General features: G+C 42.4%; 1 protein-coding gene across 3 annotated transcripts in view; it reads left to right on the forward strand.

Annotated features, from left to right (window-relative positions):
- zeb2b (zinc finger E-box binding homeobox 2b) overlaps positions 1-16,165 on the forward strand; it is a 55,704-nt gene that overhangs the window by 24,502 nt on the left and 15,037 nt on the right. For all 3 annotated transcript variants that reach the window (XM_079460367.1, XM_079460366.1, XM_079460365.1), the window contains one exon: positions 13,902-14,165. In XM_079460367.1, the coding sequence (XP_079316493.1) occupies positions 13,902-14,165 (264 nt within the window). The remainder of the gene's footprint in view (positions 1-13,901; positions 14,166-16,165) is intronic.

Raw genomic sequence — 16,165 nt, forward strand, 5'->3', positions numbered from 1 at the left:
GTTCAAGCGCCTTCCACTCATAATCCATCGCTTCCCAGTGTCTCCGGCAGGAATTCACGTTTCTGAAGGTTCTGCGAGGTCGAGTACGGCTCAAAATCACACCTGGTAGCAAATTTATTGTCTTCAAATCTCTTTTTATTTAGAGGTTATATTTTCCCTAGATTTTATTTTCAGGGGGTTTCATATCATTTCAATTATAGATGTTTTTTCTTATTTTCTTATAAAAATGTAATAAAATATTGTGTGGGCACATTATATACCAAAATTAAATGAATACGTTCATGCATTTGGCGGACATACATTTATCCTTTTTTCAGTATGTGTGTTCCACCGAATCCACACCTTTCTGCTAATACAGGAATACCTGTAAAAATTTGCATTATCAATAATAATTCATTAGTTGTCTATTGATGAATATTTTGATCATCCGCATTTTAACAAAACCTAGGAGACATGTCTTCCTTTAAACTACAAGACTTGTCATTTAGCTTTTCTTCACTTTTCGGTTTGACAAAAGTAGGATTGTTTTTGTGCTCCTGTGATCTAGTCGTGTCGGGTTCGAGAGGCAGCGGTCCCTCGTGGTTTCGTACAGAGCGCTGACAGGAAGCCAGAGTAGCTGTTGACTCACAAATCCCTGCCGTACAGAACTCTGAGGAAAACCAATCTGACCTTCTAAGGTTACAACACCTCCAATTTCCTCGCTTCTTGTCTGCGGCCGATCTCTTGTTCTCTTAAACGGGCCACACGAGGCTATTCAGCTAAACGCTACAAATCTACTGAATGAGTTTGATTCACTTGTCCGACACTCAGTTCACACACTTTTTGTCCATCATTACTTCATGATGCTTTGCTTTAATGATGCTGTAACAGTGGCTGCAAGGAATTGGGGGTAATATTTACAGGAAAAATGAAAAAGCAGGATGAGATTGTGACCCCAGTAACTTTCCAGATTCGGGGTCACTCTTGTTCGAAGTTTAAAAATATTTCTCCTCTGCTGGATGTTTTGAATTATTTAGACATTCGGGAAGTCTCGTTCTCTATCTTTCACCCTCTTTAGTGTGTGTGAGAGAGATAGAGAGAGCGTGTAGCTGTTCGGGCTAAAATTGCTTCATCATGCTAAAGCGAGGTGAGCATCAATTATTTAGTTAAACCTGAGGAAATCACTCCTCTCTCTGGGAATTTGTGTCAGTGTGGGCTGCTTAAATTTCAGATAGATGGACACTTTCTCTCGCCCGTGTGTTATCAGCTCAAAATAATGAAATAAAGACAGAGAACGACAGCGAACATCTAGTGTGGGGAAATACTGTCAGAATTCACTCCAGTGAATCTGTGAAACCCTTTAGAGCTGCAAGTATTTATCTGCATATGATCTGATACAGATAAACACGCACTCACACACGGCAGTGGCTGGGAAGTGATGGAGTACAGATGTTGGTTCTGTATGACGGATGAATGCATGACTCCACCTGGCTTTCCAGGGACAAAACAACATGATAAGACTCTCATACCTCTAACCCCTCTGGCCTCACACACGCACAGAATCTGTGTTACAGTCTAATCTCTCGCATACAGCTCAATGCTTAATACAATAACTGTAGCACCCTTTCACACACACACACACACACACACACACACACACACACACACACACACACGCACACTTTCTCTCTGACTCTCTTTCTGCCTCTCTCATTCTGTCTCCATCTGTGTAATAAACTCTTTCATCATAGCAGAAGTTATTGATGCACTGATATCTGGCGACATTCAAATACATCTATAGTTGAGGGAACATTGTTTTTATGATATGCATGAAACTCTTGTTTGACTTTTTTGTGTTTGTACATTGTTAATGAAAAAAAACTTAAAATTTTCCCAAATTATTGTTAGGCTAGTCAAGCCTACAGTATCTGTGTATCATTGTCGAGTTTACTGTTTAAGATCACTTAAAGGGATAGTTCATCCAAAAATGAAAATCCTGTCATCATTTACTCACCGTCTTGTCATTTCAAACATGCAGAACACAAAAGAAGATATTTTGACGGATGTTGGTAGCCAAACAACGGCGGTACCCAGTAAGATACAAAAGCAACGCAGTTGTTGTTCGGTTACCGACATTCTCCCTTTAAACAAACATGACGTACAATTTCCAAACTTTTAAGTGTGAACTTCCCAGGAAAGCAGCCCGATGTCCTTTGAACCCGCGGCCAGAATGAGACAGTGGAAAATGGAATTCTAGGAGGCAACGTATCTTTGTGTGCTTCCTGTGTTGGTGAGGTCACAGCTTCACGCATGTTTTTTTCAGAAGGAATGAAGTGTCGTACTCTCGGCCCAGTGGAGGGAAACAGTTTCTCAGGGTGAGAGATGATTAACCGTTATCTCGGCGCGGATTTGACGTGCGCAGCTCCGCTGACTCAGGTAGAGTCTAGGAACGCTGCACAGGAAATGAAATTTCTCCCCCATCCCACTAGGACAGAGTATAATCCTCTCGACACAACCAGATTAGCACTGCCGCTAATTGGCGACAGCTTCCTTTCTCCGTCAGCCTGTTTACTGCCTGTGCAGGTGCTCGTGTGTGTTTTATTTTCAACCAGTTCAGAGGGAATTAAAATCACCTTTGTGATTCGCACTATTTATACTAATTTCTAGGTCTTGATATCTAAGAGCGTTTAAAATATATATATTTGATAATTCTGGGTAGGGACGCTACTGAAAGGCAAGGTGTTTTGAACGTTCATCCTGTGAAAAACGTCTTAGGTTTGGCAGAGCAGAAATATTCCAGAGCTCCAAACTGCGTGTGTTTTACTCGGTGGGGAGCTGGAGGTTTTTTAACACGAGAAGCTGGGAAAACTCTTGCTTTTCTATGTCTAATGGTCTTTTGGCACCTTGTGTTCTGTAAGAAGCCAATTTGTAGCTGTGACAGAGCTCGCGCGTGTGCGGTTAGTGCGAGGCTACCTAACCGCCTCGGTTCAAGCTGTACAAGGCTGATTAGTTTCTTTCTGCTACGCCGCAGCTGAGTTCCTGTCACCCACACGGCTTTCATCCTCTCACACCTTACACATACACCAGCACCGATAAGAGCCGCGGTAACAAACACGCTCACACACAGAGCAAAAGAAAGAAAACAAGGCCGTCACAAATAAAAGCTTTCAGGAGCGACGGTCCATTCTGTGCGTCCTCTCACATCATGGCTTTAGTCTCCAGGTGAACGTCCCTCTCTGTAAACTGACTGATGGAGCTCTGCGTATTAATGGGTGTTACAAGATTCTGTTTAATAAAAAGGAGCTAGTCCAAAGGCTGTGACAACAGCAGTGTACGGTGTCATCCAGAACATACGAAAACAGCTGAAAATGATACAACGACAAGCATATAGTTTGAAAGAGGCTTCATTATCAGTTCTGCACTGAAAATAATTTTCAGGAAATTTCAGGAAAACCAAAAAAGGGTTTTGTTAAACGTTGACACAGCGCATGTTTTCTGTGGCCTCGCAAAACCTGACTCACCCTCGATCTATCTGACTCGATCTCTCTTGAGAAAGAGAAAAGTAAACCCTGCCATCACTTGATTCAATGCCGAGATGGTGACAGGAAGCGGTTGGAAAACAAAAGACCTCCAGGGTGAAGGATGAGGGAGAATTATCAGGTTGGTGATGGAAACTGCCAGTTTGCCCGACTACCATTTTCCGGCAAGAAGTCCAAATACGTTTTTTCTTAGCTCCCATACAATCCCCCCTACCCGCGATGACACATTCTCGCGTCCTTCAGCGGGCAGAGGGTGGGGTAATTAAAGCTTTCATTATTGTGTTGCTTATCTCTCTGGAAGGAGAAACGTGAAAATCCCCAAACAAAGAAAAGCGTGTATAAGATGATTATGGTGCGGCCTAAGCAAAGAAATATTGAGGAAAAAATGGTCCCTTGCACTTTCTTAAGGCAGGAGAAAGTGCATTTGTGGAGTTTGTTGGAGGATTAGAACCCTTTGGCTTAGTTTAGAGAAGCAATATGGACTTCTTCTAGAAACTCTTAGAATTCACACGCGTGTTTTATTCACTAACCACCCGGATATCAACTTGAACTAATCCTACATGCACTGATTTAGCTTGCTTGCTTAATTTAGTTGATACAATTAGTTATAAAGGTGTTGTTTTTCAAAATAGTGTTACGTCTTCACTGTCCACAGAAGGTATAAGCGTAATTTTATTTACAAAAGTGAAGCTCCATTATACAGCCAAGTATTGAGAAAATTCAGCTTACTTCAGTCTGTTGGACACTGAGAATGTCAGTCGGGTCCCTTTTAAAAATCCAAAGAACCATATTCCTGCTTAATTTTAAAATAACCCGGCTCTTTCCAAACCGCATTCCTATCCATCAAACGCTCCGTCATAGCTTTTCTCCAGTGTGTAGGCGCTCTAACTGCTGAGCTGCACTATAATATGGAAGTCTATAATCACAATAACATGTTTAACGTGTAAACTAGCGCGAGACGGATTACTGCTGTCCGCGGAAACTGCGGAGAGGCGACAATTCAACTATTCACCTTTTTCTCCCTACATCCGTCCTCATAATGACCTGTCCTTTCTTTCTCTTCCCTTCCTTACCTCAGGCACCTCGCGCCCATTCCTTCATTGCATTTCCCAATTAGACTTGTACTCATTGTTAGTTTATTAGCAGTGGCAGGGGCTCCACAAATGTGTTTGCTGATATTCACTTGTTAATGACCAAATTCAAACCCTATTGAACGGATACGCAGCTGTGAGAGGCCTGCTAATAATAGCCTCTCTGAGACAAAAGATGTAGGAAATGGCATTACAGGGCATAACAATAGAACTCTATTGGTGCTCTAATGGCATGGCCTTTCATTTAGAAATTGTTTCCTTTTTAAATGCTTTGAGCCGGCTGCACAAATCCCCACGCTCAGCAGAGGTGTTCCTGAGGGTCAGGAGCGCGCGCCCAGGAGCGTGTTTGTACGCCATCGCGCTGAAAGGTATTTCACCTGGGGACAGCCCTCCCCGCACAGACGCTCCCATTTTAACGAGGCAGGTACCTTCATTAGGGCAAAGGTGGGGGGAAAGTAAAAGTGAGAAGAACAAACAAGTCGAGGCATTTGTTCGCAGTGTAATCTACACATCAATTATCCCGCTGAGCTAATTAGCACCTAGCCGTACCCCAGGTACCTGCACTCAAACGAGAAACGGCTCTCATGCCCGTGATCAAAAGAGAGCCGCTCAGAGGGAAATGCTTGGAGAACTAAGCCGGAGAGATGGACGGTAGATCAAAACTGGCTTTTTTACCCACCGAACTGTAGCACGCAACTCTCCATGGCCCCTGCGCACACCTTACGTGAACAGAAAGCGCTCGTTTGTGAACGGAAACGCGTCTGCATTGTGCTTGCTGCCAAGTGCACCACTGGCAGAAAGACAGGAGCTTTGATGCTAGTGTGTTTCTATGTCATGGCTTCCGGCTAAAAATAATATTTCTACTGGAGTATAGTGATCATAATGCAATTTACTCCAGAACTCTTAAAGCATAGTATGTTTTTTTAGCATGGTGCAACCGTTTATTCACAGGTCGCGTAGTACAATTTCTCACCACTTTAGGAGTTATCACGTATAATAACTATAAACCATGCACATCATTTGATTTAAGCCTGACCTGATTAGATCGCTAACGGAGATAAAAAAAAGTATTATGCCGAACGCTCAGCATATGAATATGAGCATCTTTGTCATGCAAACGGCTTCTGTTCGGCACTAAAGGTGCAGCGGGCTGTTGTGTTTAAGCGACCCAGCTGAAGATTAGGGCTTAAGAGAGACACATTTAGCATAAGAAAGCTCGACGGGGGGTCTGCCAGTGTGCCGCGGGCCTGTCTGTCTCAGGTCGTTATTCGGGTCGAGCTGTGCGCAGGTCTTGTGTGACAGGGCATGGGGCGATCGCAGCATTACGCTCTAATTAAACACATTGTGTTTCTCAAGACGGCAGTAAAAAGGCAGGTGAAAGCGCGTTCTGTAATTCAAACATCTGCATGTGTGTTAACGCATGCCACTGATGTCTCTAATAATATGCAGAGTTGTAAATATAACTCTCCTTCCACGCACGCTTCAGATATCGTCCCAAATGTCTCCTTTACCGTAAACCCACAGGCCGCGTATATGACACGGAGGCAATCGATTGACACCAGACATCCAAATACCGGGTGTGGGAAATTTGTGGTTTGCCAATGGTATGTGGTAAATGTGTTTAATATGAAGAGTGTGTGTTTAGTCGAGTTAACCAGTCTGCTGGTGATGTTCGTCAGTGTGTTAAGGGTTAATTGGGGTACGCAACTGTGTCAGGTGCGTGTGGGGCATCAGTGGCCCCGTCGGGCTGTCGGGGGCCCCTGTTGTCACCGGGGCCTCATTTGCTGATTGGAGAACGGAGGTTACAGGATGAAAAGAGGCTGTTTCCTGCAGCTTGTTTGATACCTGGTGGGGAGCTTTCAGGTGACAAAGACCCGGAGCGGCAGGGGTGGAACAGATGTGTTCTCCTCTCTCATTAGCATCTGAATGAGCAGCTCAGATTGGGCTGGCCGGGGGGTTCTACCTCTCACCTGGATAGCCCTGCTCTGATCTTTATACCATCTGAGGACCTCTGTCTCCCCTTCCTTTCCCCATGACCCCTCCGAATACGAAAGCTCCCCTCTCTCTGAACTCCAGCTGGGTGCTGGCAGAGTTTTATGACAGTAATCGACCTGAGCACAGATGCTTTTTCCAAAACCTGCCCTCACACGGATTTCACCCTCTCATTGTGCCCGAAACGCATCAGGAAAATTCGGCCCCACAATGAATACGCCCCCCCCCCGTGACCCCCTGAAAAAGGCTTGGAAGGCATCCAAGAGGCAGTTTTCACCCCCCCCATCCACTCGCATTTTATTATTTTATTAATTTCCTATTCATACGGACAATAACGCCTACGTATTTTGGAGCATCAAGTTGATAAATGACATTTCCTTTTCTTTAGTTTTGACAGACCCAAAGGAACGTTTACATACAGTTTGCTCTTTTACGCCTCTTGGGGATTTTTTCTTGAAATAAAACATTTTCTGAGACGTTTCTACTAAAGGTCCATTCTTACAACACACAAGACTAGCGAGTAAGGTATCAATTTAAAGCAAATGTCACATGATTTGATCTTAAAGAAGTCAAATAAAACATTGTTTAAATCATTTTATTACAGACTTGTAGATTTGAGCTCTTTGATGTCAAATAGGAACATGAGATGTTTAAGAGATTTTATTTGACACGTCTCTTACAGGACAGAGCTGTCTTTCAGATTTGTTAAGTATTATTCCACCCATCGTTGTCCGGATTTCCCCATTTATATCCAGCTTGTTAAACATTGTTACCTCTGCAAATTTGTCTGTTTGAGCATCTAAACCTGTTTTGATTTGATAAAATTGTTTGACACACTGGAGTCATGCTGAACTTCAGGTGGGACTCTGTTGGCAGAGATAAAGGTTATTCTGCACTGGATGGCGGATCAGGAATGTGCCGTAACCTTGATCGGCTCAAAATGCTGTTCTCAGCGTGTTTATCTCAGGGTCTGCCTGAGCATTTAGCCCTGCAGAATAAGAGAAAATAGACATTCATAGACGTTTGTGTGAATACAAGGCAAACTGTGTGTTCTCTCTATCGAATAACCCATTTAAATGAACGACTGTCAGTGCACATTTTTCTAAAAGTAAAACCGTTTCCCATCCAAATGTCTTCCTACTGCTCTTCCCGCCTTTCATAAAGAGATGTTTTTTCGTCATTTAGAGATGTATACGTTTTGACACCCAATCCTATAATATTAATATATGCCAAGTCCCGCCCTGAATTTTATCTCATTGAATATCCCCTTTTACTCAGAAATCCATCACATTACAAGAGTAAAATGGGCTGCCAATGGCTTTTCATGTTAAATAAACGGAGCCCATCTCACCTCTCTCTACCGTATGTTCCTTCTTTATTTATAACAAAGCAAATCACAGTCAAATGATCCCGTTACAGAATATAATTACATCTCAGATTGTGTTTAGCCATTATTACTGCAAATACACAGTAATCTACTCTGACAGAGCTCTGTGTTGTTGTAGCATTGCTATTAATCTCACACGAGGTGAAATTCGTTTGCCAGCAGATCGGGGAAATACTCCATACAGATGTATTAATGTTTTAATCAGCTCTGGCAAAATTAATTTAGCAGCGATTTCATATATTAGAATTTGCATCTACTTAGTGCAAGTTATTTATTTTTATGGATTCCGGTTTTATTAATATAGGGCATACGGCGAAAATTCGTCTTTGTGATGTGTAAGATAGCCGATTTGTTTTCTTGCGTGGAGCGTTAAGGAAAGATTGAACTTGGTTAACGCTCAGGTATGTTGTGATTCTACTGACTTATATTTTAGAAGAATAAAAACCAAGCTTGGAGGTTTTGTTTAATATGTCGTATTAAAGTCAGATAGTTAGTGTTAGAGTTTTGGGTTAGTCATTATAATTTACTTTTTATAGAAACAGTGGATGTCCATGTAATGTCCTCGTGCATCTGATCCAGAGCAGAAGAAATGCCACACTCTTATTAAACAGATTGTTTGGGCTGATAACACTGAACTGCGACAGCCGCACCCCACACAACACAACATGCTGCGGACGTCAGCGCATTCCACTACCTGCCCGTGTCCGAGAGAGACAGACAGACAGAGAGGACCGGGAAGGAGGCATCCACCGCTTGAATGTCTTTGTGTCTGTCTGTGTGTAAGAAGCATTTGGGTGGGGAAGGCAGGGAGGCGTTTACCCTGGAAGAGACCCCGAGTATTCCACAGAGAGAGAGATAGTGAGAGAGAGAGAGAGAGAGAGAGAGAGAGAGAGAGAGAGTCAACTGAATTTACAGACCTAATTACATGCTTTAGAATACTGGATTCTGATTGGTCAATGGAAGCATTCTGTAGTCAAATATATATATATATATCATTTATAATTTATTATATTTTCAGTGAAAAATGCTGTTGCAGCTTGACTGTTGTTTAACAAATTTCTTGTAGCCTAACAAATGAAAAAGTACAAAGTTATATCTTCGCTAATTTCAAAATAGCCTCTCCATCGCTGTTACTTTGTGACACCTGGAAACACCTTTTTAAAAGCAGAAGAATCCTCCCATAAAGCGACTTCTTGAAACGATATCTACCACTTGACTTCTTTGTGCGACGCGTGTCGCTCTTGCTCAGTGTTTTTTATCAGGTAAACATTAGCGTAAGACACGTGTGCACTTGAGTGAATTTGCTGTTTTAACTGCTCGGAGATCAGCGGCAGGCACATACACACTAAAGTGATCACAGCTGAGGACTTTTTGGAGTTGCATAAATATTTGATGAGCAACCTGGTTGAAAAGAGTCGAGGAGCATTTTCACATTGCCTCATCCTGTTCATTCAGCGAAGCCGCACGTAAACGTCCCCATCTGAACACATTTAGGTAACAAGACAGCAACAACATGGAGAGCAGGTGTCGTTCTGTTCGCCTTTTATATTTATACACGTTTATGGAAAATATAAAGCGAGGAGAGAAGAGTGAAGCGCGCTGAACGCTCGCTCCATTCACCGGCAAAACGACCGTTGCATAAAAGGCCCTTTCAGGCGAGAGAAAATAAGAAATTGTGCGTCTTTGTGCGAGAGAAGTGGCGGTGTGCCGGGACTGGGGCAGAAAGCGTTTTATCCAGCTAAAGGTTTTGTGTGTATTTGGTTAGTTACGGCAATTACGGTCACTAACTGACAGCCAAACGCATGCGGGCTGCCTCTGCGTGCAACTCTCACTGTCGAACATCTGCTGAGAGATTTGCATATTAATTAACCCATATTAACTCTAATTATTCTGGGAAATTATCAAATAAATTAAATTTTCTAATTTTAACCTTTCCTTTACTTGACGAATGTGAGCGCCGGAGATACCCCTGTTACCCCCGCGCTCACCTGCACACATGCCCCCCGTCCTCCCTCCTACATCTCTCATCTCTTCCAAATTCCCTTTTGCGGCAGGACTCAAAACTTGCCCTGCAAACATTTTCATCCGCCTGGTTTCAAATATGCTCAATAGCTTTTTTCAGTATAAAAAGGCTTCCGATGGCGGTTAAAAAGTCATACGCACTTTAACTGAACTCTCTAACTGATGCTTTAAAAATAACACAAGATCATAGGATTATATTCAGACATGTAGATGGATCAGGACAGAGTCGCCGGTCGCCGGGTTATTCTTACTGTTAAGTTTCACCGGTCCCTTTTGTCTGGGTGTTGTATTTTCTTGGCTCGTGGAGCGAGGGGGGTGACCTGGTGCGGGGACAGATGGTGTAAGTGGGCCGAGTCGGGCCGAGCAGCTAAACCTTCAGACCTGCTCTATTCAGCCTGTTGCTCCGGCCTCCGCAATATAAATGAGACTCTAATTCAATTAAAGTCCGGCTACTGTGGCCGCAGAAGTGATTGAACATATCCAACCCCCTTCCTAACACACACAAACACACGCTCATCCGGTCCCACACACACACATACAGGCTGGAGTTGGTTTACACATCAGTGAGTTCTCTCCATTCATTGGCCTCTGAGCTTCACTCTTTTGTTTGCTCAGGGCTGTTACCCTTCTGTCCTCTCCCTTCACCACAGCACCCCCTTTTCATCTTTCCCCTTTTCTGTCTGTCTCTCTGTCTGTCAGATTTTTTTTATTTTGGGAGATGTGCACGGCACTTCAGAACCCCCATATAAGCCTCACAGTTTCATCAAGAGTACATTAACGCAAAATTTACTTTGCAAAGACATTATTGAAGAAATTATTTATTTAAAATCTATAAAATAGACAAATATTGTAGATATCAATTATTATTCTCTTGATCTCAGTAATGGAATTAAATGGAGAGCAAACTAAGGGACATTTTATTTGCTGTGTACTTCAGAAAAATGTCTGGATTTGAAGAGTTTGGTTCCAAAATGAGATCATATGTTTTCCAAAATTATATTTTTGTCTTGTTTTTATTGTGTAAGTTGGCAGTATTTTTTTTTTGATATTATGGCTTAAATCAAAACAAACCAATTGTAAGTTTAATTGTAATGCACAATAAATAAACATGAATTTTAAAACATTTTATAAAAAGTCATCTCATTTTGGAACCAAACTCTTCATTCATTTCTGCCATTGGATTTGGATACATTGTTGATAAAGTTGATGCATAACTGAGATCTCCAATTTGTCCTCTAAACTATGAAAATCAATCTCTGCGCAATGTTTTTCATATATATAAGATTTTCTTGAAACAAGAGATCATAAGCAAAGTTTCTTTGGTTTCAGTTTCAAATAAAACGGCTCCATTTCATTAATAAAAAATTAGGGGGAGTTATCACTGACTTCTAACAGTCAAATTCTATATTAAAGTGAAAGGAGAAATATGGCGCAAATGTCTCTCTCACACGCAGACAGAGTTCCCTTTGGGCCATGCAGGTGATCTGCATGTGTAAAGGGCAGTTATCTTGCAGCACGGTTCACATCCCACCCCATTAGCCCTCATGAAACAACTGTAGTGTGTGTATTTACCTGCAGGGAGTCTATCACCTCGACACACACGCACACACACACCCACAGGCTCAGCTACAGGTTGTGTTACTGTGTCGGACCCAAGCGTGTGTTTTGTGCTGTGAAGCCCTCAGGTTGCATTTGTGTAGCAGTGTGCGAGGACCAAACCCTGAAACATTTAGAAAGGTATTAAACTCCTCGGATTCGTGTGGATTATTGCATTATTTTCTCATGTCAGAGGTCACAGGGAGAGACATAGATGCTGTTTGTATGCTTTTTATTTTATTTTGATGTATGTTATCTGGCTTCATTTTGAGGACCTTTTTGCTGCCAACCTTTAAAATAGTTCTTTAAGATTATATAGTGTAACAGAAAGTTAGGTTGGGATTCAAGGCTCGATTGTTGATTTACTCTGACAAACCATTATTGTCTAAAACCAACAGACGTGGACTTAAAGGGATAGTTCCCCTTTAAAATGAAAATTATGTCAGTGTTTAATCGTCCTCTTGTCATTTCAAACCTATGACATTCTTTCTTCTACAGAACACAAAAGAAAATGGTCCCCATTGACTTGCATTGGTTCTGTCTGGTACAATAGAAGTTAATCGTTTTTTGGTTACTGACATGTTTCAAAATATCGTCTTTTGTGTTTTTCAGAAGAATTTAAAGTATTTTTATTTAATATGACAACAGGGTGAGTTAATTTTTATTTTAAAGCCGAACTATTCCTTTAAATCCCCAAACCTCCCATTTTGATTGTATGGGGTATTTAAGGACTTTTGCGGTTTTGTTCTCTTAAAAAACGACTCCCCCTCCTCTGCGTTTCTATAGCTCGTCTTGACCAAGTTTTTCTCTCTCTAAATGACTTTCTCTCATGCGTCGTGAGCTAAGAAACGACCATCGGAATCAATACCAACTAGCGCGGCCCCTGCGATTTGCAGGCGTGGAGATGACAGGCCCGTCTGCTGGCGGCGCGTAGGTTAAGCCCAGCATTAACGGTGACTGGGGCAATTAGGAATGTCATTTTAATTATCTGTGCCATGGGAGTGAAAGATGTTCCTTTTATTTGTTTGAAATCAAAAGCAGAGTAGCAGGTAGCATCGCTGCGAGAATGGCAGCCGTAATCGCCTTTGTTCCCTTTGACACTCGCAGAAGACGCCGACGAATAGAGCGTGTCATCGGAGGAGAACTTCGCCAGAAAGTAAACATTATCGCTTCATTGTGTCTGCTCTCCCGAAACACAAAAGACTGATTAGAGATGAGGTGAGAAATCACAGTAATGGCAGTGGTGACATTAGCAGGTTGGAATTATTGTGTTGAAGAGCACAATACCGGCGCGTGATAGGCTGTCTGTCAGCCAAACAATGCGCCCGCTCTGGAGTTTATACTCCATCTGAAGTTCTGCCCAACCCATCATTATTTATCGGCCTTTTCAAATCTTCCAGTACAAAGTTGATGGATTTTGTTTCAACTTTTCGAGATGTCACTTGTACTTTGAGTTCTCTCTCTATCTATTGCCTTGAGTCTCTCTGCCCTCCTTCAGATGGTGATGTAACCCATGGTGTTACCGTTTTGCTAACAAACGTGCCGCATTACAGCCTTAAATTATAAGTCTTGATCATATACAATCAAATGTGAAGTTCATTATTCAATCACACGAATACTTTTACTCATTGAGGTCCTACATTTACTGTTTTTACATCTGTGCATACGGAGTCCCAGAATCACCGGAACACACAGAACTGGGTGACCCTATTGGTAAAATAGCATCCAGAAATGCTGGGTCAAGGCACGGGGGTGTAGGGCATTTTAAATGTAAATGTGTTGAAGGTATATTTGGACCTCACATCGAGTCTGAAAGTCTCACTTATTCTTCTGGCTTTTCTATTCTTATTTTTCCCTCCCTCTTTTTCTTTCTTTCTTTCTTTGCCTCTTTCTTTCACCGAGAGCATTACTCAGTCTGAACTTGCCTAAACCCTTGTGGTCACACCTCTTGAAAAGGTTTTGTTTCCCCTGTCAATTGGTATTCAGCCCAGGTCACATACGCACACACACACACTGTTTTCATTTTAATTTGCACCTGTTGTGCAGTTGTTCGGGAGGCAAGTGCAGACCAGTGGATTAGCCAAAGATCATGTTAGGAACAGATATGCCTAGTGTAATCTTTTTGTCCACAGAGGAATGTTTAAAGAGACTGTGCTGTGGGGGGGCGGTGGCAATATTCTCTATGACAAAAACCAAACAATACGCAATAGTGTACCGCGTCAGCCGAAAAGAGGACTTATGTGAATTGTGTGTATTAGATGTCTCTAATATTGATTGTCTGTGTTTGTTTCGCAGTGGTGGACTTTGAGAACGTTGTAGAAACTGGCTCAGAGACGGAAGACGACGACAGACTCCTGGTGTCAGAGGAGGACGGCCTGCTGAATGGGGCGGGAAGTCCTATCAGCCTCATCAATCATGAGTCAATAGCTCCGCCCTCCCCCAACCTGGATCACACGCTGTTGAGGAAGACTGTAGATGAGGAAGATGATATGAAGGATAGTGGAATAGAAAACGTTTGGCATGAAAATGACTTGCTGAGCACCTCAGTTGACGGTACTGGTAAGTTTCGCTCTTTCCTTTTACTAAGAAACGCCCCCTTTTCTTAGATACACCCCTTTTATCTCAGACATGGCTCTTTTTTACACAAACCCCTTTACAATCAGAAATGCTTCTTCGTTTAGACAAACCGCTTTTAGGCCAAAGTATAGTTCCAATTTTACACGTACACGAGAGACAGCGTAGAGTGCGTGTGAGACCAATTTCTTCATTAGAATAGTACTCCTGAATGTTGTTACCTCGTGTTCAAAGTACGCACAGGTCCGGCATGCCATTCCATTTCTTGTTGCGATTAGTTTAACCACCAGGTGGAAACCATGTCCTGGCAACATCGATTCAAGCTAGTAGAAGAAAACCTGACCCCTTTAGGTCCGGAGAGGTACTGCAATATGTCGTAATGTGCATGCGTCAAAACCGTGTGTACGCATATGAGTCAAAATCAGTATACTTTTCACGGGTGTGCGTTCGACGACCGAACGCGTATAAAACACTTCAGTCAACTTCCTACAAGAAAGAATTCAACTTAAAACTGTTTTTTAACTTGAAAAACATCTATTTGCTTGCTAAGGAGCTAACATTTCGCAAAAAAACGGGCAAAAAACACACTCCTCATCTCTTAGACACACCTCTCGTCGCTCACACACACCCTTACCTATTTAATACGCCCACCACATTTCCCAGACACACCCAACTCCTCTCAGCCACACCCTCTCCCTTCAACTTTTGATGCAACCCATGCATAATCTTCCTTTTTTAATTAGCGCATAAGACCAGTTTCCTGCTCTCGTCGGTAATCGACTGAGGCGAATTCAGCCCGTTTTGCTGAGCGTCGTCGGTAATTGCAGTAATAGCAAAGCACCGCACGCGAGTCCGTGTAAACCCGGCTCCCGGTTTCCTCCTGCAAGCGTCATTGGTGCGGGAGGCGCAGTCAGAGGCGCGGAGAGATAAATACTCTTAATGAGGGAGTGAGGTAATCATTAAGGGAGGCCAGGCTGCTGCTCAAGTCATTAAGAATCTTAAATGAAATTTTTATTTTTATGATAGCCATTTACATGTGTAATAAGAGTCAATGATTCTTGGAAGCATATGACAGAAACATAGCAGAGTGAGAGACCATGAAAGACAGGCCTTCTAAATGAGCAGTTCTTCACTATTCATTTGTGCTAATGAACTAGCTGTGCACAGAGCCGAGAAAGAGAGAGGGCGTTCAGGAGTCTAAAAATTTAATACAGCCACCAAAAAAACCCTGCACGTATTCCTGGATGAGAGCAGCTGGCTTCATTATTTACAACCCATCGCTGCACTTTGGAGATTTCAAGTGTTGTTGCCTCAGTCCGACGTTTTTGAACGCTGGACCTCATGACCCCAACTCTGAAATTGACCAATCAGAGTCGTTTTCACGTGTGATGGAATTCACTATTGCTTCACTCCCAATCCACTTTGAAGTAACCGATTCTAAAGAATGCATTTGCAGAACTCCCTAATCTTGTAAGTTTAATAAAAAAACTGATGTTAAAGTGGGCTGCATGTCAAAAATAATGCTTTTGTCAACCCGAGTCCAATCTTGTGGTGCTTTTCTCAGTCTCCTTCTCTTTCACAATGCCTGATTTTCTGTCGTTTCTCAACTATCTTTTCCAATAAAAAGCTATAGGCCAAAGAAATCTGTAATTAACATTACGCCAAAACTGTTGAACCTGGAACATTCCTATAATTTGATAAAACCTTGTGGAGTCTGGATGTCTGTGATTCTTCTGCTGAAATCCTTCAATGTGTGTGTGTGTTGTGATAAAACCACGGGTGTTTCTACACTGCTGATGTGACGTTCATCAGGTCTGAAGAAAGAAGCCAAAATCTCTCTCTCTCTCTCTCTCTCTCTCTCTCTCTCTCTCTCTCTCTCTTTCTTTCTTTCTTTTGTGCTCTCTTTCCAAACTTGGGGGCACTCTTCTTTTACATTCGGGACTTTTTCATGCGCTTGGTGCCGGCCTGTCTGTATTGGTACCTCA

This window comes from Barbatula barbatula (genome assembly GCF_947034865.1).
Source record: "Barbatula barbatula genome assembly, chromosome: 7".
NCBI lineage: Eukaryota > Metazoa > Chordata > Actinopteri > Cypriniformes > Nemacheilidae > Barbatula > Barbatula barbatula.